Source organism: Ranitomeya imitator, chromosome 2 (genome assembly GCF_032444005.1).
Source record: "Ranitomeya imitator isolate aRanImi1 chromosome 2, aRanImi1.pri, whole genome shotgun sequence".
NCBI classification, from domain to species: Eukaryota; Metazoa; Chordata; class Amphibia; order Anura; family Dendrobatidae; genus Ranitomeya; species Ranitomeya imitator.
In genome coordinates, this window is record NC_091283.1 from 523,146,998 (window position 1) to 523,171,265 (window position 24,268).

The 24,268-nt window shown below is 50.0% G+C and overlaps 1 protein-coding gene across 1 annotated transcript in view; it reads right to left on the bottom strand.

The window, feature by feature from the left end:
- Positions 1-24,268, bottom strand: part of KCNH4 (potassium voltage-gated channel subfamily H member 4) — a 373,359-nt gene that overhangs the window by 53,383 nt on the left and 295,708 nt on the right. The window contains exons 6-10 of the mRNA XM_069751801.1: positions 23,457-23,614; positions 22,545-22,752; positions 22,144-22,338; positions 21,303-21,502; positions 19,372-19,621 (exon numbers count right to left, since the gene is read on the bottom strand). Coding sequence (XP_069607902.1) covers positions 19,372-19,621; positions 21,303-21,502; positions 22,144-22,338; positions 22,545-22,752; positions 23,457-23,614 — 1,011 coding nt within the window. The remainder of the gene's footprint in view (positions 1-19,371; positions 19,622-21,302; positions 21,503-22,143; positions 22,339-22,544; positions 22,753-23,456; positions 23,615-24,268) is intronic.

A 24,268-nucleotide genomic window follows, 5' to 3' on the forward strand; every position in this document is an offset into this window, starting at 1 on the left:
TCCTTCAGTTAAAGCAACAGCAAGGAATGCCAAAACTGCAGCTGAATGCTGAAATAGTTTATCACAGATGACTAGTGTTGAGCATTCCGATACCGCAAGTATCGGGTATCGGCCGATATTTGCGGTATCGGAATTCCGATACCGAATTCCGATACTTCCCGCGTATCGGATACCGGAATCGGAAGTTCCCAGAATTCAAATTGAACGCAGCAGCCAATGAGGAATGAATGAAAGTGTGGGCACATCCTGTTTAGCATGGTGGGCATGTAAGTACTGGCAAGGCTTGGATTGGCTGCTGAAATGATGTCACTCTGCACTATAAAAAAGCGCTGCCGCCATTTTGCGCTCACTCTGCTGTGATTTCAGTTAGGGACAGGACGCTGTGTTCTAACTGAGGGCCAGTTGAGCTAGCTAATTGCTTTATTTTCCTTTCCAAAGGCTAATTTAGCAAAACGCTGTGTGTTCTTCACTGTTCACCTTGCTCTTGCCTTGCAGCGCTGTTTTAACAGCGTTCTGCAAGGTCTCTGTGTGTGTGTGTGTGTGCAGCTCACTCTGTAGTCTGTGTGCAGCCATATACCCGGTTGTATTCAGCTCAGGGGGGGTTCACACTGCCTCACACAGTTGTTCTTTTTTGCTCTTAGTGCAGCCTGCTGCACATTTTTTCTCAAATTTCCTATTAGTGTTTTTCCACCAGTCTCCAGCTCTATTGTGGAAAAACACTACATAGGATAACCTAGAGGGGGGTTTTTGGGCCTTGCAGCGCCGTTTACGGCTGTCTGCACGGTCTCCGTGTGAGCCCAGCTCGCCCTGTAGTCTGTGTGCAGCCATAGCCGGTTGGATTCAGCTCAGGGTTCGTTACTGGCTCATACCTTGAGAAAAATTTTCCTTTTTTTCAAATAGTGCAGCCTGTTTAAAATTTGAAAAAAAAAATTCCTATTAGTGTCTTTCCACTCGTATCCAGCTAAATAGTGGAAAAACACTATATAGGATAACCTAGAGGAGGGTTTTTTGGCCTTGCAGCGCCGTTTACGGCTGTCTGCACGGTCTCCGTGTGAGCCCAGCTCGCCCTGTAGTCTGTGTGCAGCCATAGCCGGTTGGATTCAGCTCAGGGTTCGTTACTGGCTCATACCTTGAGAAAAATTTTCCTTTTTTTCAAATAGTGCAGCCTGTTTAAAATTTGAAAAAAAAAATTCCTATTAGTGTCTTTCCACTCGTATCCAGCTAAATAGTGGAAAAACACTATATAGGATAACCTAGAGGAGGGTTTTTTGGCCTTGCAGCGCCGTTTACGGCTGTCTGCACGGTCTCCGTGTGAGCCCAGCTCGCCCTGTAGTCTGTGTGCAGCCATAGCCGGTTGGATTCAGCTCAGGGTTCGTTACTGGCTCATACCTTGAGAAAAATTTTCCTTTTTTTCAAATAGTGCAGCCTGTTTAAAATTTGAAAAAAAAAATTCCTATTAGTGTCTTTCCACTCGTATCCAGCTAAATAGTGGAAAAACACTATATAGGATAACCTAGAGGAGGGTTTTTTGGCCTTGCAGCGCCGTTTACGGCTGTCTGCACGGTCTCCGTGTGAGCCCAGCTCGCCCTGTAGTCTGTGTGCAGCCATAGCCGGTTGGATTCAGCTCAGGGTGCGTTACTGCCTCATACCTTGAAAAAAAATTTCCTTTTTTTCAAATAGTGCAGCCAGTTTAAAATTTGAAAAAAAAAATTCCTATTAGTGTCTTTCCACTTGTATCCAGCTAAATAGTGGAAAAACACTATATAGGATAACCTAGAGGAGGGTTTCTTGGCCTTGCAGCGCCGTTTACGGCTGTCTGCACGGTCTCCGTGTGATTTAAACTAGCTCTGTAGCCCGATCTGCACCAAAAAAAAGGTTAAGTTCACCAAACACAACTTACACTTGTGTAGGCCACATTTGAAAAATAATAAAGTTTAGTCCACAATTTACAACATTAGTGTTTCTTACACCTGTTAGGAGGAGCATTACAGGAATAAGCACACTAAGGCCTTAGTACTTTTCTGCTTATCTTTATCTGTCAACCAAGATGAAGAGGGCAGGGAGTAAGGCACGTGGGCGTGGGCGCGGAGCAGGGAGAGGAGCAGGGAGAGGACGTGGTGATTCTGTGCCTGCTGCGGGCGCCGGTGACTCGTCGTCACTCAGTTTCAGCAGGGAACAGTCCTTCATGCGCAGCTTTGTCGGAGAGCGCCGTGCACCGCTGCTGCGTGAAGACCAAATTGAAGCCGTTGTCGGGTGGATGGCAGCTAACGCCTCGGCATCGACTTCAGTTAGTGCCACATCCTCTCAGGCACAGAGCACTGGAGAGCAGCCATCTGTCTCTTCACCACCTGCCAAATTGGCCAGGCAGTCAGAGAGCCCAGGACAGGAGCCGTCTCTACTTCTGTTCTCTGAATCTCTTGGCTTGGAAACAGGGGGCCAGCCAAGCAGCATTGGAGAAATGGAAGAAGAGGCAGTGTGCAGTGATGCCCAAAAGCTTTATCTCTCTGACTCTGAAGAGGCAGGTGGGCCAGTGCCTCCGGTGACCACAGCGCAGTACGCATCTGATGATGAAACTCAGGTGCCGCTTTCTCGTGCGTACTGTGCTGCTGAGACTACCCAGGAGGAGCAGTTGGTGGCAGAGGGTAGTGGAGATGATGAGGTCCTTGACCCATCGTGGCGTGAGGAACAGGAAGGTGGTGGGAGCAGCTCAGAGGAAGAGCTTCCTCTTACGGGCCAAAGAGGGAGAGGGAGGGGGAAGACTGCGGAGCCTGTAGCCTCCACTTTGGCACCCGTTAGGAGCCTGTCTCTTTCCAAAGCCAAAAAGGGCGCTCCCAAGACTTGCAGTGCCTGGTCCTTTTTTGACACAGTTGCAGATGACATTTGTTTTGTCAAATGCAAGCTGTGTCATCATAAAGTAAAAAGAGGGAAAAATGTCAGCAACCTCAATACCACAAATATGTGGAAACATGTGCGGACCAGGCACGCGGTGGAGTTACAGAAACACACTGAAGATGTAGGCCAACCAACAGCGGCAGCTACCACCTCTTCAGCTCGTGTTGCCTCTTCCTCCAGCTCACGCACAGCTGGTTTGGCTTCCTCCCAGAGACCTTGTGTAATTCCACCCACAGCACCACCTTCCCAGTCATCCTCACACTCCCAGTCTACTCTACAGCCATCGGTAGTACAGGCATGGGAGAAAAGGCGGGCATTCTCGGCCAACCACCCCCGAGCACAGGCTCTGAATGCAGGCATTGCCAAACTGTTGTCCCTGGAAATGCTCTCGTTCAGGCTGGTGGAGACTGACAGCTTCCGTGACTTGATGGCATTGGCAGTCCCACAGTACAAGGTGCCCAGCCGCTTTTACTTCAGCAGGCAGGCTGTCCCTGCCCTGCACAGGCATGTTGAGGCAAACATAAAACATGCGCTACTGAACGCCGTCAGTAGCAAGGTCCACCTCACCACCGATGCGTGGACCAGTCAGCATGGACAGGGGCGATATGTTTCCCTCACTGCCCATTGGGTTAATGTTGTTGAGCCAGGTACAGATCGTGCGAGTGGCGCAGGACGTGTCCTGCCCACTCCAAGGATTGCAGGAATCCAGTCTGTACGCATCGACTCCTCCTCTTACACCAGTTCCTCTGATTCCTCTCTGCAGGATCCGTCACAGTCCACCCCCACATGGACCCGTGAACGTTTACCTATGACCGACATGAGCACAGCCGTGGCCAAACGTCAGCAGGCCGTCTTGAAACTAGTTTCATTGGGGCATCGAAGCCACACAGCGCAGGAGCTCTGGAATGCCATAAAGCAGGAGAGCGATGTGTGGTTACTGCCAGCGAATCTCCAGCCAGGCATGGTAGTGTGTGACAATGGCCGAAATCTGGTGGCAGCTTTGGCCCTTGGCAACCTCACTCACATCCCATGTCTGGCACATGTGCTCAATTTGGTTGTGCAGAGTTTTCTGAGGGACTATCCGGATCTTGATGCCCTGCTGCACAAGGTCCGCCTAGAGTGTGCTCACTTGCGGCGTTCCAGCTTGGCCAGATCCCGCATTGCTGCTCTGCAGCGCCGATTCCGCCTTCCGGAACACCGCATCATATGTGACCTACCTACCCGGTGGAATTCCACGTTACATATGTTGGAGCGGTTGTGTGAGCAGCAGCAAGCAGTTATGGAGTACCAGCTGCATCAGGCGCAAAGAAGTCGCAGTCAGCGCCGATCAGACTTCACAACCACAGAGTGGGCCACTATGAAGGACGTCTGCCAGGTTTTGCGTCCTTTTGATTATTCCACGCGGATGGCAAGTGCAGATGATGCACTAGTCAGCATGACTGTCCCCCTTATCTGCCTGCTTCAGCAAACTTTGCAAGGGTTAAGGGATGATGTGGTGGAAGAGGTGGAGGATGAGGAGTCACCTTTTCCATCAGCTTCTGGAGAGTCAGCGCCACGTGGTTCCTCACAAAGGGGTACGCAGGGGCCAATTTGTGAGGAGGATGAGGAGGAGTCAATGGAGGAGGAAGAGCTCCGTCCAGAGGAGGGAGCGACACAATTGTCCAGTGGTCAGTGTGTACAGCGAGGGTGGGGTGATGACGAGCGGGCAGAGATCATGTCTCAAGCAGGGGACAGCGTTTCTGGGCCGGTTGGCACTCTGCAGCACATGGTGGATTTCATGCTGCAGTGCCTGAGAAACGACCGCCGCATCGACCACATTCTCAACATGCCTGATTATTGGGTGTTCACCCTCCTCGATCCTCGCTACCGGGACAACGTCCAAAACCTCATCCCTGCGTTGACCCGGGAGCGTAAATTGCGGGAGTACCACGACACACTGGTGAATTCCATCATCTTCTCCTGTCCAACTGAGAGGAGTGCTGCTAGTGCTTTACAAAGCAGCTCAGTGCGTCGAGGCAGTGGGGGAGGCTCTGCCCAAAGAGGGAGCAGAAGCAGTGCCTCTGCCCAAGGCAAGCCCAGTATGGCACAACTCTGGCACACTTTTGTGTGCCCGCCCCAAATGTCTACACCATCACCGGCGGCTCCAGTCAGCAGGAGGCAACGGTTCCGTCAGATGGTGACAGACTACATGGCTTGCCCTCTTACTGTACTCCCAGACGGCTCTTCCCCGTTCAAGTTTTGGGTCTCTAAGCTGGATACATGGCCAGAGCTAAGCCAGTATGCATTGGAGGTGCTGGCTTGCCCTGCGGCTAGTGTCTTATCGGAACGTGTCTTTAGTGCCGCAGGTGGTGTACTAACAGACCGTCGCATGCGACTATCCTCCGATAACGTTGACCGGCTTACTTTCCTGAAAATGAACCAGGCCTGGATCTCGCAGGAATTTGCCACTCCTCTGCCTGATTAAGTAATTGGGTGTCATCCAGGTCTCCTGCTGTGTTCATCTTTCTACCACCTGAACTGCTATTCCTGGGCTCCAACACCGCCAGTTGCGGCTCAGAAGTGCAGGCTGCACAGTAAAAACATACGACCCAGTGTTATTGGGTTTCAGTAACGTCAGCTGATCCCCAGCTGTGTAGCCGGCAATGTGTCCTGCGACCGCCACGCTGGCACAACAACCTAAATGTAAGGGAACCTGTCCCCCCCCCCCGTCGTTTGTTACTGAAAGAGCCATCTTGTGCAGCAGTAATGCTGCACAAGGAAAAGGTAGCTCTTTTTTTTTAGCTCTTTGCACACGCAGAACTTAACACTTATAAAATGTGTTCACTGATACCGTTATACCGTCCCGGAGCTGGGACTTTCCTTCGTAATGTGACGCAGCACAGCCGTCATTCCTACCCCCTTGGTGCCATGCGCTGCCTCCTCAGCGTTGTTTTAAGCTGTCACGGAGCCTGCGCTGTTCTGTTATCCCTTGGGCATGCCCTATTTGCGCTGCCTGTCTTCTGACATAATTTGGTGTCAGGCTGGCTGCGCCTGTGCGGCCGCGCTGCCCGAGATCCCGCCTCGCAGTGTCTTCTGATTGAGTCACACTGCGGGCCTGGGATCCATGGGCATGCGCAGTGCATATCTTCCCCTCGGGCTCTCGCTCATTTCCCTCCGCCTTCTTTAGACTGTGCGCCGTCAGCTGATCCCTAGCATGCCACGGCCGTGACACCGCACAGTCTGAAGAAGAGGGAAGGAGGGGAGTGAGAGTCGAGGTTATGCACTGTGCATGCCCATGGTTCCAAGGCCCGCAGTGGGATTACGTTAGATGAGACTGCGAGGTGGGATCTGGAGCAGCGTGGACGCACAGGCACTGACAGCCTGACACCAAATTATGTCAGAAGACAGGCAGCGCTAATTGGGCATGGCCAAGGGCTAACAGAACAGCGCAGGCTCCGTGGCAGCTTAAAACAACGCTGAGGAGGCAGCGCACGGCATCAAGGGGATAGGAATGACAGCTGTGCTGTGTCCCATTACGAAGGAAATTCGCACCTCCGGAACGGTTTAACGGTATAAAGGGACACATTTTTAGTGTTTACTTCGGTGTTTGCAAGGAGCATAATTAAAAGAGCAACCTTTTCCTTTTGCATCCTTAGTGCTGCACAACATGGCTCTTTCAGCTACAAACGTCTTGGGGGGGGGGGTTAAAGGTTTCCTTTCAACTTGCTCCAATCAGGCTTCGGCCTACACTCTGTTCCTCTGCTCCTCCTGCTGTCCCTGGGCTCTAACACCGCCAGTTGGTGCCTGGAAGTGCTGTGTGCACAGTCAACAGTCGCTCCTCTGTTATTGGGGTTCAGTAACGTCAGCTGATCCCCACCTGTGTGTGCGGCAATACCTCCAATCTGCTCCTCCTGCTGTCCCTGGGCTCTAACACCGCCAGTTGGTGCCTGGAAGTGCTGTGTGCACAGTCAACAGTCGCTCCTCTGTTATTGGGGTTCAGTAACGTCAGCTGATCCCCAGCTGTGTATCCGGCAACGTGTCATGCGACCGCCACGCTGGCACAACTAAAATGTAAGGGGACCTGTCCCCCCCCCCCCCTAGGCGTTTGTTACTGAAAGAGCCACCATGTGCAGCACTAATACTGCACAAGGGAAAGGTCGCTCTTGAAATTATGCTCCTTGCAAACGCTGAACTACACACTCATGTAATGTGTCCCCTCACACCGTCCAACCGTCCCGGAGGTGGGACTTTCCTTTGTAATGTGACACAGCACAGCCGTCATTGCTACCCCCTTGGCACCGTGCGCTGCCTCCTTAGCGTTGTTTGATTCCGTCATGGACCCTGCGCTGTTATGTTATCCCTTGGCCATGCACAGTTTGCGCTGCCCGTCCTCTGACATCATTTGTTGTCGTCCTGGCTGCGCCTGTGCGTCCACGCTGCCCGAAATCACACCTCGCAGTGTCGTCTAATGTGATCCCACAGTGGGCCTGGTATCCATGGCCATGCGCAGTGCATATACTAGCCTCTCACTCCCCTTCTTCACGCTTCTTCAGACTAGGCGGCGTCAGCTGATCCCTAATAGCATGCCACGGCCGTGACGCCGCACAGTCTGAAGAAGCAGGAAGGAGGTGAGTGAGAGGCGATGATATGCACTGCGCATGCCCATGGATCCCTGGCCCGCAGTGGGACTACATTAGATGACACTGCAAGGTTGGATCTCGGGCAGCTTGGACGCACAGGCACTGCCAGCCTGACACCTACATGATGTCAGAAGACGGGCACCGCTAACTGTGCATGGCCAAGGGATAACATTACAGTGCGGGCTCCGTGACAGAACCAAACAACGTTGAGGAGGTGGTGCCCGGCACCAAGGGGGTTGGAATGACGGCTGTGCTGTGTCACATTACAAAGGAAAGTCCCACTTCCGGGATGGTTTGACGGTGTGAGGGGACACATTATATGAGTGTGTACTTCAGCGTTTGCAAGGAGCATAATTTTCGGAGCCACCATTTTCCATGTGCAGTATTACTGCTGTACAAGATGGCTCTTTCAGCAACAAATGCCTGGGGGGGGGGGTTAAAGGTTCCCTTTCAACTTGCTCCACTGCAGGCTTCGGCCTACACTCTGCTCCTCTTTGATTCCCTGGGTTTCAACACTGTCAGTTGCCACCTGGAAGTGTTGTCTACACAGAAAAAAACACTAGGTGATGTGTCAGTGGGGTTCAGCACCGCCAGCTGTTCCCCTGCTGTGTAGTCGGCAACGTGTCCAGCACAAGCCACGCTGGCACAACAGAACAAAAGCTGCCACCAGTGCAGGCTTCGGCCTACACTCTGCTCCTCTCCTCCTCCTGCTGACCCTGGGCTCAAACACCGCTAGTTTTTGCCCGGAAGTGCTAGCTGCACAGAGAAAAACACCAGCCAATGTGTTAGTGGGGTTCAGCAACGCCAGCTGTTCCCCTGCTGTGTAGCCGGCAACGTGACCTGCAAACGCCATGCAGGCACAGGAACTGAAATTAAAAGGGAACCTGGCCCCACCCCCCCAGGTGTTTCTATGTATAACAGCCACCTAGTACAGCAGTACTGCTGCATTTGTACAAGGTGGCTGACTTTTTCTCCTTGCCCACGTGGAACTCAACACGTACAAAATGTGTCTCATTGAGACCATTCCACTGTCCCTGAGGTGTGACTTTCCTTTGTAATGATACGCAGCACCCCCCTTGGTAGCGTTTCCCGTCTTTTGTCATCATGGTTAGCTGGCTGCGCCTGTGCATCCGCCCTGCTAGAAACAACGCCCCTCGTTGTCATATTTATTTTGTCAGCGAGGGTGTGGTTTATGGGCACGAGCAGTGCATATGTTCGCCTGTCTTAACTCATCTCCTTCCGCCTTCTTCAGACTGTGCGGCCTCCTGGCCGTGGTAGGCGATAAGGGATCAGCTGAGGCCGCCCAGTCTGGAGCAGGTGTAAGGACATGTGTAAGCGGCCAACCTATTTACTGCACAAGGCCACGAATCCCAGCCACGCAGTGTGATTTTTTGAAAACACACTGTGGGTCTGGGATTCATGTCCATCGCTAACCGCAACGGCCGACATGAAATGAGGTCAGAAGACAGGAAGCGCTCACAGCGCATGGCCAAGGGATCACAATAGCGCAGACTCCTGTACAGCAAATAACAACGCTCAGGAATCTGCGCCCAGTACCTAGGTGCAAATTTTTACACCTGTGCTGCGTCTCGTTAAAAAGACAAGTCACGCCTCCACAACTGTTTGACAGTATAATGGGCTAAATAGTGTACGTGTTTTAGTCAGCGTGTGCAAGGAGCAAAACAAATAGAGCAACCTTTTACTTGTGCAGCATTAATGCTGCACAAGGTGTGGCTCTTGTACCTTGCAACACCTGAGGGGGGGGTTAAAGGTAACCTTTGAAATTGGTTCAACTAGGCTTCGGCCTACACTCTGCTCCTCTACTCCTCCTGCTGACCCTGGGCTCAAACACCGCTAGTTTTTGCCCGGAAATGCTAGCTGCACAGAGAAAAACACCAGCCAATGTGTTAGTGGGGTTCAGCACCGCCAGCTGTTCCCCTGCTGTGTAGTCGGCAACGTGTCCAGCACAAGCCACGCTGGCACAACCGACCAAAAGCTGCCACCAGTGCAGGCTTCGGCCTACACTTTGCTCCTCTCCTCCTCCTGCTGACCCTGGGCTCAAACAACGCCAGTTTCTGCCCGGACATGCTAGCTGCACAGAGAAAAACACCAGCCAATGTGTTAGTGGGGTTCAGCAACGCCAGCTGTTCCCCTGCTGTGTAGCTTGCAACGTGACCTGCAAACGCCACGCAGGCACATGAACTGAAATTGAAGGGAGCCTGCCCCCCACCCACAGGTGTTTCTATGTATATCAGCCACCTTGTACAGCAGTACTGCTGCATTTGTACGAGGTGGCTGACTTTTTCTCCTTGCCCACGTGGAACTCAACACGTACAAAATGTGTCTCATTAGAGACCATTACAATGTCCCTGAGGTGTGACTTTCCTTTGTAATGACACGCAGCACCCCCATTGTTAGCGCTGCCCGTCTCCTGACATCATTGGTTGGCTGGCTGTGCCTGTGCGTCCCCCCTGCCCGACACAACGCCCCCCGTTGTCTCATATATTTTGACTGCGAGGGTGTGATTGATGGGCACGAGCAGTGCATATGTTCCCCTGTTTTCACTCCCCTCCTTCCGCCTTCTTCTGACTGTGCGGCCTCATGGCCGCGGCATGCGATAAGGGATCAGCTGAGGCCGCCCAGTCTGAAGCAGGTGTAAGGACATGTGTGAGCGGCGATCATATTTACTGCACAAGGCCACGAATCCCAGCACCGCAGTGTGACTTTAGGAAAAGCCACTGTGGGTCTGGGATTTATGGCCATCGTTAACCGCACCGGCCAACATGAAATGAGGTCATGAGACGGCCTGCACTAACAGGGTATTGCCAAGGGATAACACAAGAGCGCAGACTCCTGTACAGCAAATAACAACGCTCAGGAATCTGCGCCCAGTACCTAGGTGCAAATTTTGACACCTGTGCTGCGTCTCGTTAAAAAGACAAGTCACGCCTCCACAACTGTTTGACAGTATAATGGGCTAAATAGTGTACGTGTTTAATTCAGCGTGTGCAAGGAGCAAAATTAAATAGAGCAACCTTTGACTTGTGCATCATTAATGCTGTTCAAGGTGTGGCTCTTGTACCTTGCAACACCTGAGGGGGGGGTTAAAGGTAACCTTTGAAATTGGTTCAACTAGGCTTCGGCCTACACTCTGCTCCTCTACTCCTCCTGCTGACCCTGGGCTCAAACAACGCCAGTTTCTGCCCGGAAATGCTAGCTGCACAGAGAAAAACACCAGCCAATGTGTTAGTGGGGTTCAGCACCGCCAGCTGTTCCCCTGCTGTGTAGTCGGCAACGTGTCCAGCACAAGCCACGCTGGCACAACAGAACAAAAGCTGCCACCAGTGCAGGCTGCGGCCTACACTTTGCTCCTCTCCTCCTCCTCCTGCTGACCCTGGGCTCTAACACCGCTAGTTTTTGCCCGGACATGCAATCTGCACAGAGAAAAACACCAGTCAATGTGTCAGTGGGGTTCAGCAACGCCAGCTGTTCCCCTGCTGTGTAGCTTGCAACGTGACCTGCAAACGCCACGCAGGCACATGAACTGAAATTGAAGGGAGCCTGCCCCCCACCCACAGGTGTTTCTATGTATAACAGCCACCTTGTACAGCAGTACTGCTGCATTTGTACAAGGTGGCTGACTTTTTCTCCTTGCACACGTGGAACTCAACAAGTACAAAATGTGTCTCATTACAGACCATTACAATGTCCCTGAGGTGTGACTTTCCTTTTTAATGACACGCAGCACCCCCATTGTTAGCGCTGCCCGTCTCCTGACATCATTGGTTGGCTGGCTGTGCCTGTGCGTCCCCCCTGTCCGACACAACGCCCCCCGTTGTCTCATATATTTTGACTGCGAGGGTGTGATTGATGGGCACGAGCAGTGCATATGTTCCCCTGTTTTCACTCCCCTCCTTCCGCCTTCTTCTGACTGTGCGGCCTCATGGCCGCGGCATGCGATAAGGGATCAGCTGAGGCCGCCCAGTCTGAAGCAGGTGTAAGGACATGTGTGAGCGGCGATCATATTTACTGCACAAGGCCACGAATCCCAGCACCGCAGTGTGACTTTAGGAAAAGCCACTGTGGGTCTGGGATTTATGGCCATCGTTAACCGCACCGGCCAACATGAAATGAGGTCATGAGACGGCCTGCACTAACAGGGTATTGCCAAGGGATAACACAAGAGCGCAGACTCCTGTACAGCAAATAACAACGCTCAGGAATCTGCGCCCAGTACCTAGGTGCAAATTTTGACACCTGTGCTGCGTCTCGTTAAAAAGACAAGTCACGCCTCCACAACTGTTTGACAGTATAATGGGCTAAATAGTGTACGTGTTTAATTCAGCGTGTGCAAGGAGCAAAATTAAATAGAGCAACCTTTGACTTGTGCATCATTAATGCTGTTCAAGGTGTGGCTCTTGTACCTTGCAACACCTGAGGGGGGGGGTTAAAGGTAACCTTTGAAATTGGTTCAACTAGGCTTCGGCCTACACTCTGCTCCTCTACTCCTCCTGCTGACCCTGGGCTCAAACAACGCCAGTTTCTGCCCGGACATGCTAGCTGCACAGAGAAAAACACCAGCCAATGTGTTAGTGGGGTTCAGCACCGCCAGCTGTTCCCCCGCTGTGTAGCCGGCATCGTGTCCAGCACAAGCCACGCTGGCACAACCGACCAAAAGCTGCCACCAGTGCAGGCTTCGGCCTACACTTTGCTCCTCTCCTCCTCCTCCTGCTGACCCTGGGCTCTAACACCGCTAGTTTTTGCCCGGACATGCAATCTGCACAGAGAAAAACACCAGTCAATGTGTCAGTGGGGTTCAGCAACGCCAGCTGTTCCCCTGCTGTGTAGCTTGCAACGTGACCTGCAAACGCCACGCAGGCACATGAACTGAAATTGAAGGGAGCCTGCCCCCCACCCACAGGTGTTTCTATGTATAACAGCCACCTTGTACAGCAGTACTGCTGCATTTGTACGAGGTGGCTGACTTTTTCTCCTTGCCCACGTGGAACTCAACACGTACAAAATGTGTCTCATTACAGACCATTACAATGTCCCTGAGGTGTGACTTTCCTTTGTAATGACACGCAGCACCACCCTTGTTAGCGCTGCCCGTCTTTTGACATCATTGGTTAGCTGGCTGCGCCTGTGCATCTCCCCTGCTCGAAACAACGGCCCTCGGTGTCTTATTTTTTTGGACAGCGAGGGTGTGATTGATGGGCATGTGCAGTGCATATGTTTGCCTGTGTTCACTCATCTCCTTCCGCCTTCTTCAGACTGGGTGTCCTCATGGCCTCGGCAGGCGATAAGGGATCAGATGAGGCCGTCCAGTCTGAAGCAGGTGTAAGGACATGTGTGAGCGGCAAACATATTTACTGCACCAGGGCACGAATCCCAGCACCGCAGTGTGATTTTTTAAAAACACACTGTGGGTCTGGGATTCATGTCCATCGCTAACCGCAACGGCCAACATGAAATGAGGTCATAAGACAGGAAGCGCTCACAGCGCATGGCCAAAGGATCACAAGAGCGCAGACTCCTGTACAGCAACTAACAACGCTCAGGAAGCTGCGCCCATGCAAAAAGGTGTTGTTTTCGACACCTGTGCTGCTTTTCTTTAAAAAGACAAGTCACGCCTCCACTACTGTTAAACAGTATAATGGGCTAAATAGTCTACGTGTTGCATTCAGCTTGTGCAAGTAGACAAATTAATAGAGCAACCTTTTACTTGTGCAGCATTAATGCTGCAGAAGGAGTGGCTCTTGTTCTTTGTAACACCTGAGGGGGGGTTAAAGGTAACCTTTGAAATTGGTTCAACTAGGCTTCGGCCTACACTCTGCTCCTCTCCTCCTCCTGCTGACCCTGGGCTCTAACAACGCTAGTTTTTGCCCGGAAATGCTAGCTGCACAGAGAAAAACACCAGCCAATGTGTTAGTGGGGTTCAGCAACGCCAGCTGTTCCCCCGCTGTGTAGCCGGCATCGTGTCCAGCACAAGCCACGCTGGCACAACCGACCAAAAGCTGCCACCAGTGCAGGCTTCGGCCTACACTTTGCTCCTCTCCTCCTCCTCCTGCTGACCCTGGGCTCAAACACCGCTAGTTTTTGCCCGGAAATGCTAGCTGCACAGAGAAAAACACCAGCCAATGTGTTAGTGGGGTTCAGCACCGCCAGCTGTTCCCCTGCTGTGCAGCTTGCAACGTGACCTGCAAACGCCACGCAGGCACATGAACTGAAATTGAAGGGAGCCTGGCCCCCACCCCCAGGTGTTTCTATGTATAACAGCCACCTTGTACAGCAGTACTGCTGCATTTGTACAAGGTGGCTGATGTTTTCTCCTTGCCCACGTGGAACTCAACACGTACAAAATGTGTCTCTTTGAGACCATTCCACTGTCCCTGAGGTGTGACTTTCCTTTCTAATGATACGCAGCACCCCCCTTGGTAGCGCTTCCCGTCTTCTGACATCATTGGTTGGCTACTTGCGCCTGTTAGTCCGCCCTGCCTGAATAAAATGCTCCTCGTTGTCTTAATTATTTTGACTGCGAGGGTGTGATTGATGGGCACGAGCAGTGCATATCTTCGCCTGTCTTAACTCATCTCCTTCAGCCTTCTTCAGACTGTGCAGCCTCATGGCCGCGGCATGCGAGAAGGGATCAGCAGAGGCCGCCCAGTCTGAAGCAGGTGTAAGGACGTGTGTGAGCGGCCAAAATATTTACTGCTCAAGGCCACGAATCCCAGCACCGCAGTGTGGCTTTATGAAAAGACACTGTGGGTCTGGGATTTATGGCCATCGTTAACCGCACCGGCCAACATGAAATGATGTCATAAGATGGGCAGCGCTAACAGGGCATTGCCAAGGGATAACACAAGAGCGCAGACTCCTGTACAGCAAATAACAACGCTCAGGAAGCTGCTCCAAGCACCAAGGCGTTATTTTGGACACCTGTGCTGCGTCTCATCAAAAAACCAAGTCACGCATCCACTACAGTTTGACTGTAGAATGGGGTAAATTGTGTATGTCTTTCATTCAGCGTGTGCAAGTAGACAAATTAATAGAGCAACCTTTCACTTGTGCAGCATTAATACTGCACAAGGTGTGTCTCTTGTACTTTGTAACACCTGAGGGGGGGGTTAAAGGTTTCCTTTGAAATTGGTTCAACTAAGCTTCGGCCTACACTCTGCTCCTCTCCTCCTCCTCCTGCTTCAACACGGGCTCTAACATCGCTAGTTTTTGCCCGCAAGTGCTAGCTGCACAGAGAAAAACACACGCCATTGTGTTAGTGGGGTTCAGCAACGCCAGCTGTTCCCCCAGTGTGTAGCCGGCAAAGTGTCCTGCAAACGCAACGCAGACACAAAGCTGCCTCCAGTGCAGGCTTCGGCCTACACTCATCTCCCCCTGCTTACCCTTTGCTCCAACACCGCTAGTTGGGGCTCTAGGAAGACAATCTTTAATAGGCAAGGCAACGCATCCGGGTTCCAGCACCGCCAGCTGGTTCTCGGCAGTGTTCTTGTCACAGGTACTCCCTCGTGCCAAGCCTGGTTTCAGCACCGTCAGCTGTTTCCGGGTTGTGTCAACTTCACTGAGACGCCTATGCTTGCCCCGTCGTGGTGCGGTCGAGTTAGCCAACTCCAGGGTGCCTCCAGTTTAGGAGCTTCCTATGTGGGCTGCGTGAACTGGTAGTCAAGGCTGGTTCTGTAGTGCCAGTAGGCCCAGCTCCCCCTGTAGGACTGTTGGGGTTCGGTAACTGCGGCTGCCTCGCGGCCTAGCTGTTCTCTCCTCTCCTGTGGACCTTGGGGTCCACCACCTGGTTCCAGCACCGTCAGCTGGTTCCGGGCCGAGCCTTTGGCTTAGGTGCCTCCTCCTGGGTATCCGAGTTCCGCCAACGCCAGGCGGTCCTTGGTAGTGCTTTTAAGCGCGGGCACCTACAGCTTAGTAACCGGGTTCCAGCACCGTCAGCTGGTCCTCGGTCGTGCCATTGGCTCTTGCACACTGGGGCAACGCATCCGGGTTCCAGCACCGCCAGCTGGTTCTCGGCAGTGTTTTTGTCACAGGTACTCCCTCGTGCCAAGCCTGGTTTCAGCACCGTCAGCTGTTTCCGGGTTGTGTCAAGCTCACTGAGACACCTATGCTTGCCTCGTCGTGGTGCGGTCGGGTTAGCCAACTCCAGGGTGCCTCCAGTTTAGGAGCTTCCTATGTGGGCTGCGTGAACTGGTAGTCAAGGCTGGTTCTGTAGTGCCAGTAGGCCCAGCTCCCCCTGTAGGACTGTTGGGGTTCGGTAACTGCGGCTGCCTCGCGGCCTAGCTGTTCTCTCCTCTCCTGTGGACCTTGGGGTCCACCACCTGGTTCCAGCACCGTCAGCTGGTTCCGGGCCGAGCCTTTGGCTTAGGTGCCTCCTCCTGGGTATCCGAGTTCCGCCAACGCCAGGCGGTCCTTGGTAGTGCTTTTAAGCGCGGGCACCTACAGCTTAGTAACCGGGTTCCAGCACCGTCAGCTGGTCCTCGGTCGTGCCATTGGCTCTTGCACACTGGGGCAACGCATCCGGGTTCCAGCACCGCCAGCTGGTTCTCGGCAGTGTTCTTGTCACAGGTACTCCCTCGTGCCAAGCCTGGTTTCAGCACCGTCAGCTGTTTCCGGGTTGTGTCAACTTCACTGAGACGCCTATGCTTGCCCCGTCGTGGTGCGGTCGAGTTAGCCAACTCCAGGGTGCCTCCAGTTTAGGAGCTTCCTATGTGGGCTGCGTGAACTGGTAGTCAAGGCTGGTTATGTAGTGCCAGTAGGCCCAGCTCCCCCTGTAGGACTGTTGGGGTTCGGTAACTGCGGCTGCCTCGCGGCCTAGCTGTTCTCTCCTCTCCTGTGGGCCTTCGGGTCCACCACCTGGTTCCAGCACCGTCAGCTGGTTCTCGGCAGTGTCTTTTGCTCTTGTACCTTCTGCTCCCCATCCTGGTTCCAGTACCGTCAGCTGGTTCCGGGCAGAGCCTTTGGCTTAGGTGCCTCCTTCTGGGTATCCAAGTTCCACCAACGTCAGGTGGTCCTTGGTAGTGCTTTCAGGCACGGGTACCTCCTGCTTAGTAACCGGGTTCCAGTAACGTCAGCTGGTCCTCGGTAGTTCCATTGGCTCTTGGACCTTCGGCTACCCATCCGGGTTCCAGTACCGTCAGCTGGTTCTCGGCAGTGTCTTTTGCTCTTGTACCTTCTGCTCCCCATCCTGGTTCCAGTAACGTCAGCTGGTTCCGGGCAGAGCCTTTGGCTTAGGTGCCTCCTTCTGGGTATCCGAGTTCCGTCAACGTCAGGCGGTCCTTGGTAGTGCTTTTTAGCACGGGTACCTCCTGCTTAGTAACCGGGTTCCAGTAACGTCAGCTGGTCCTCGGTAGTTCCATAGGCTCTTGAACCTTCGGGTAGCCATCCGAGTTCCAGTTCCATCAGCTGGTTCTTGGCATTTTCTCAGCCTTCTTGTACCTTCTGCTACATTTCCAAGTTGAAGACCCTAACGTCGACGACCCGGAAGACCACCACGATGACGACGACACGGAAGACCACCCCGATGACGACGACGACGACGGCGGAGACGACGACGGCGGAGATGACGACACTGGAGACGACGACCCTGGAGACGACAACATGGAAGACCGAGAAGCAGAAGAACAAGAGGCTGCAGAACAAAGAGCAGAAGAACATTAAGCATAAGACTTAATATCAGAGCAAAAGATATTATCTAAATTATATGCAGAAGAAGACTAAGCAGTGTATGGGGGTGAGTCCGTTCCTCCTCGTGGTGCCCCTGGATAAAGCCTGATGCTGCAGGCCAAACTGAACGCGGACAAATGTAACTTTTGTGACTGGCAGAACGGAAGGTGTAATCTTCAAACTTTTATAGATAACAACTACGGGAATGCCTGTCACAAATGAGAATATGATGAAGAAGTAGAATAGGAAGAATAATAACAGTGGAATAAAAAGAATATGTAGAATAAGAAGAATAATAATAGTTGAATAAAATGAATATGAAGAATGTAATAAAAAAAAAAAAATAGGTAGAAGATGAAGAAGAAGATGAATAAGGTGAAGAAGTTGATGTCAAAGATGCTGATGATGATGAAGATGAAAGTGTGGGAAAAGAAAAAAAAAAAGAAAAAAAAGAAGGGGAAGGGCGTGGAATAGTGAAACATCAATATCTGACAAAATAAAAAAAAAATTTACATAGTCAATATCTTTGTCACTCCGAACGTCTTAAAAAAAAACAAAAAACATGCTATTCTATTTGATTGGGATAAACCTCTATGACTTTAATGTCTCCGCCACCTCCCCAAATACATCCGGCATTATTCTTAGTTGTTTTCCTTGATGTAGAATGAACCTACAAGGAAAGAAAGGGTTTATTTTAATTCCGATATTTTGGTCCCATTGACTTGCATTGGGATCGGGTATCGGTATCGGCGATATCCGATATTTTTTGAATATCGGCCGATCCAAACCGATACCGATACTTTCCGATATCGGAAGGTATCGCTCAACACTACTTACGACACTTAATTAGACTCAAAGTTTATTTAGAAGATCCTTTTGAGTAGAAGAAAGAGAATAAGAAATAATTATCCAAGATTCATATAACCAATACTGATCCAACAGAGAGAATAAAGCAGTTGAAGTTACTTTCAATACCAGTGATTTCAGTCCAACCTGGACCGCCATCATGGCAGTATTCTGAATGAGGAATAAAAGGAGAGCCAATAAATATGGCCATCAGAGCGTCCTATTGAATGTCTCCTTTTTATTCTTCATTTAGAATACTGCCATGATCGAGGTCCAGGTTGGACCGAAGCGACGGGCACTGAAAGTGTCTTCTGCTGCTTTATTCTCATCATTGTTGAACTGATACTGGTTCTATGGCTGTCTGATCATCATATCTTATTCTCCTTCTAGTATTTGACAGGATCTTCTAAATAATGTTGAATACACTTAATTACCGTAAGTGTCTTGGTTGTTTAAATAATTCCATTTCTCTCTTTGCTATTAAAAGTGATAACAAGTCTTTTGCCCTTTAAAGGGAACCTGTCACCCCCCTCAGGTGTTTGTTACTAAAAGAGCCACCTTGTGCAGCACAAATGCTGCATTCTGACAAGGTGGCTCTTTTAGTTATGATGCCTGCACATGCTGAAATAATCACTTATAAAATGTGCCCCCTCTTACCCTGAAATGTTCCCGGAGGCAGGTCTTTCCTTGCTACTCAGACGCAGCACAGCCGTCACTCCGGGCCTGTGCACGTCGGGCGCCGCCTCCTCAGCGCTGTTTTCAAATGAGCCGGTGCCTGCGCTCTTTTCTCATGCCTTGGGCATGCGCAGTGAGCGCTGCCCGTCCTCTGTCCTCATTTGCAGTCTAGCTGACTGCGCCTGTGTGGCCGCCCTGCCAGACATCCCGCCGCGCAGTGTCTTCTGATTTATTCACATTGCAGCGGCCGCACAGGGGCAGTCAGCTAGACTGCAAATGAGGACAGAGGATGGGCAGCGCTCACTGCGCATGCTCAAGGCATGAGAAAAGAGCACAGGCACCGGCTCATTTGAAAATAGCGCAGAGGAAGCGGTGCCCCTGCGCGCACAGGCCCGGAGTGACGTCTGTGCTGCGCCTGATTAGCAAGGAAAGACCCGCCTCCGGGAACATTTCAGGGTAAGAGGGGGCACATTTTATAAGTGATTATTTCAGCGTGTGCAGGCATCATAACTAAAAGAGCCACCTTGTCAGAATGCAGCATTTGAGCTGCACAAGGTGGCTCTTTTAGTTACAAACGCCTGAGGGGGGTGACAGGTTCCCTTTAAACTCTTAGCTGTACAGGTGTGATAGTAGAAGAATTATTACAAGTAGTACTCACCAAGAATAGCCAGCACCATATTGTCCTTCAAGACTTCCAGAGATCCTGAGCATACAAAATAATTGGCTTGCAGAGCATCTCCTTGTCGTAGAAGGTACTCCCCAGGGGCACAGAAAGAAGTTTTGATGTGCAGGGATAGAGCGCGCAGACATCCTCGGCTGGCAGTCTCAAAAACTGGTAACTGCAAAATGTCCTTATTGAGGTGCATTGCTATATCAGCACGTAACTCATCTGGAAAATCTTTCAGCAGCTGTAAAAAAAAAAATAAAAGGCATCAAATGCTAGATACCAAGAAAGAAACAGGACTATTCTCTCAGTGTGAGGCTCACAGTGGAGGCAGCCCATGCAAGAGAATCTATCAATGAAGTGGAGCCTAAATGTCCCACAGGTCTCATTGGACATAATTTGGATTGCTGGACAAAAGTCACGCTCATCATTTTTTTTTTTATAAAATAGGTTTTTATTAAAGTCGAATATGAACAATACAATTTATGCATTTTTCCATTATTTTACAAAATTTTACATTTTCCAAACCCTCAACAATCCCAACAAAACCCAAACCTCCCCCTCCCCTGACAGCTCATACCCATTTATACTTTTGTTACCAGTATTGATGGTTCTTTGAGCCATTTGACTCACTTATGTCCGCTTGTTCCTTTAGCACTCTCTTCCTTTCAGAGGCCCTCATCCTCCCACGTCCCATAACTACTCATCCTAGCTCGAGCCACGGAGACCACATTTTGTCAAACGTTTCTATTTTCCCACGTCTTTTGTAGACCCCCTTTTCCAAATTGAGACCATGTTTAACATATTTCAGAAATTCACCCCTTGTAGGCGGTTCCTCCTTGATCCAGTTCCTTGCTATTACCTTCCTTGCCATATATAATAGCCTAGCTATTGCTATCTTCCAGGTGTTATCCACTCTAATTTCCTCTACATGTCCCAGTATACACACTATCGGATCTCTCGGCACTCTGCATTTATACGCCCCTTCCACACGGCTCATTACCACCAACCAGAAAGCAACCAGTCTTGGACATGTCCACATCATGTGGTATATTCCTGCATTCTCAGTCTTACATCTCGGGCATTCAGAGTCAGCACGCAACCCCGCTCTGTGTAACACTTCCGGTGATTTATAGACTCTGTGCAAGATGTACAGCTGCGATAGTCTATACGGCTCGCTCAGTGACACTCGTGGAACCCACTCCAACACCGACTCCCAGGTTTCATCCTCCATTGGGCCTAAATCTCTTTCCCATTTCGCTCTCGCTTTTAGGGGGAAGTCTAGCAAATATGCATGTAGAAGGTCCTTATAAAGGGTGGTAATGACTCCCCTTGTGGATCCTTCCCCACATACGTATTCCAGAACTATGTCCTCTTGGATCTCAATACCATCGCCCTTGTTTTGAGCTTTAAAACCATGTTTCATCTGAGCATATTGATACTCCCCAGTCGGTCTCAATCCAAACTCCCCATGCAGCTGCGAAAAGGACTTTAATCCTCGTTGTTGAACTATCTGAGCCACCAAGTGGATTCCTTTGGCCTGCCACTCCGCCAGCACTCCAAGGGCCGCAAACTCAACCAAATTATTATTAAGCCATATCGGTGTAAATTTAGTCAGCCCCGTAACCCCCCGAATCTGTCGCAGTCTGGTCCATAATTTATGTATCAAAAACATAGTTGGGTATAATTTCCCCAATACTTTCAAGGAGCCATCCTCCAGACACTGCGCCACCGGTCGTCGGTCCGTCACCCTCTCCATCAAGTGCTGTACCGCACTAGCAGACGCCTCCCGCGCCCAGTCACGCTCATCATTACATCACAACCAGCTATATTGAGTTTTCAATAGATTTTCCTGAAGATTACAGTTTTATACTTTTGTTGTAAAGGTAAAATCAAATCATTTGAGGCCATAATTTGTTCCCTACCTCATTGGCATCAATGCCATTGTTGACGGACCAGGTTGTCTGGAAGTACTCCAACATACGCTGTTTAAGCTGCTGTGGCAGGCGGTGGACACGGATGAAATCCTTGAGGTCCTTCATACGTGTATGGTATAAGGAGCGACGAGAGTACATACGTTGGATGATGGCCGTTACATTACCGAAAACCACAGCATGCATTAGAGCTGCAAGGAATAAAACAGCACTGGTGATTACAGTGTAGTTTACTTATGGTATTTATTGTATTCACTTACACAGCAACATTAATTCCACAGCGTTTTTCAGACATCAGCATTGTTGTCCCCATTGGGGCTCACAATCTAAATTCCCTAGCAGTATGGGAGGAAACCGTAGAACCTGGAGGAAACCTACACAAACTTGGGGAGAACATACCAACTCTTGCAGATGCTGTCCTTGGTGGGATTTGAACCCATGACCCCAGCAAGTAAGTAAGGCAACAATACTGAGCTACTGTGTAGAGGGTCTCCAGAGTATTGTATATCTGACTCTCTGGCTGTTCCTGTCCGCGGACCCACAGGCCACACAATGCAGCCGTCCACCCTTGGTGGGATTTGAACCCAGAACTCCGTTGTGCAAAGAAACAGCGCTAACCACTGAGACACTGTAATGTCCAATATCTCCAAACAGATGATGATATTGTATAACCTTGATCCTCACATGTTTAGAAGACACTGCAGAGCCCGACAAATAGGTCCTTCTTGTCCATAAACTGGGCGCTAGAGTGCAAATTCTCAAAACATCGTGCTATACATGACTGGTTTCACTAGAGTTTGTAAAGGCTTAGTAAAATCACATCCACACTCACCTCCTATCAACATTGTGCAGATGGAGAAGATCTTCTCAGCATCAGTATTAGCGCAAACATTGCCAAAACCCACACTGGTCAAGCTGCTGAGTGTAAAGTAGAGGGATGCTATATAAGCACTACGAACAGAGGGTCCCCCAATTGAATTATTTATGTAGGGTACTTCAAGCCGCTTGCCCAATTCATGGAGCCATCCTGCATGTGAACACATCTGTACTCAATACTTTATACATTTCCATACACAATGTAGTTTTGCATGCCCAATACATCTGTGTTAGACTCTAACAAGGATAATGAGAGACAATGACACAATATCTATTGTACATGTCGTAGGAAGAAAAGGAACCACTATTTACAATGGAAATTGACCATTAGGTATCTATAGTAGTAGTTATTTTTACCTATGTCCCAAGTGACAGGGTCATTGCTCTCCATTTCTTTGCGGCCAATCACGTACCAAACACAGGCCATCCAGTGAGCCAGCAGGGCAAACATAGACATAAGAAGAGTCAACACCATTGCACTGTACTGAGAATATCGATCCAGCTTCTGCAGCAACCTCAGGAGCCTCAGCAACCGGATGGTCTTCAGAAGATGGACTAGAGAGGTCTTACAATTTACAAAAAGGAAAAAGGTATCAGACACAGGTCTGTCAATATCTCAGTTTTATATGTCTCATTTTATTTATTGATATATAACTACGAAAATAATGAACATTATCACTTGTTTGGTACAATTGGGCACTCATACGCCTGTCTATATTCCTACAAAATCCCCCAAGTCCTTGACTTTGTTCAATGTACATTGACTGATGCTATTTTTAAGGTTTTGGAGCAGAAACTCTCCAAATTTTCTTCAAAAAGTTTGAGTTTCTTCTCAATTTCAGCTCCAAAAACTAAGCAAAAAGTCTCAGACCCCAATTCATCAAGACCAGTATTTTCCACACCAGTCTTGATGAGGAGTGGGGTGGAGTGGAGGCTCGTGATTCATTATGTGCGCAGCTCTATGTGCTTCGCCACAAGTCTGGGACTGAAGTAAGATTTGTGGTGTAAGGTACGCAATGGTAAGTCATGAATTTCATGAGCGTCGGTCGTTAGCCCCCATCACAGCACACATTTTCCACAATTTGCGACCTTTCAAATCTATTACAACAGTTTTCTGGAATAAAAGCTCTGACGAAGATAGACCTCAGTGTGCATATGCTTTTACAGGAACTGTTTACAGAAGAATGACAGGTTATAAGGTATTAGCTTCTTCCAAGACATCTGCATGAAATACATTAATCAATTAATAAAGAGACATTTTTTTCTTACCACTGTGACATTGAATGCATAGAGAAGATCAAAGGGCAAAGCAGCAATGAGATCCACAAAGAACCATGTGGCGAGGTAGTGGATGCAGATTGAACGTGGCTCATACACAACTTGTCCAGAGTGACTGACGTATGTTGTCCGGAAATTTAAAATTATATCTGTTAGAGAAGGATTGAACAGAACAGTTTGGACCAAATGCTTTTTCACTCATTAATATCTCATTATTCTGTATAGAGCACTTTGTGGTGCTCATACTACTGTATGGAGCAATCTATGGGGCTCATTATTCTGTATGGAGCACTATGTGATGCCGATAATAGTGTATGGAGCAATATATGGGGCTCATTATTCTGTGTGGAGCACTATCTGGCTTGTTATACTGTATGGAGTAATAAATGGGGCTCATTATTCTGTATGGAGCAATATATGGGGCTCATTATTCTGTATGGAGCACTATGTGGTAACTGTTATGATCAGGTGATTCAGAACCACAATGGACCTAGTGGTTAAGAGCACACAAAGTGACCTGATAGTTACTAACATAGGACGAGCTCTGAGACGTGGGAACTCTGCTGACCGCAATCCCTAATCCTATCATACCACACTAGTGGATTGCGCCTAACGCTTCCTATGCAACTCGGCACAGCCTGAGAAACTAGCTAGCCCCGAAGATAGAAAAATAAGCCTACCTTGCCTCAGAGAAATTTCCCAAAGGAAAAGGCAGCCCCCCACATATAATGACTGTGAGTTAAGATGAAAATACAAACACAGAGATGAAATAGATTTTAGCAAAGTGAGGCCCGACTTACTGA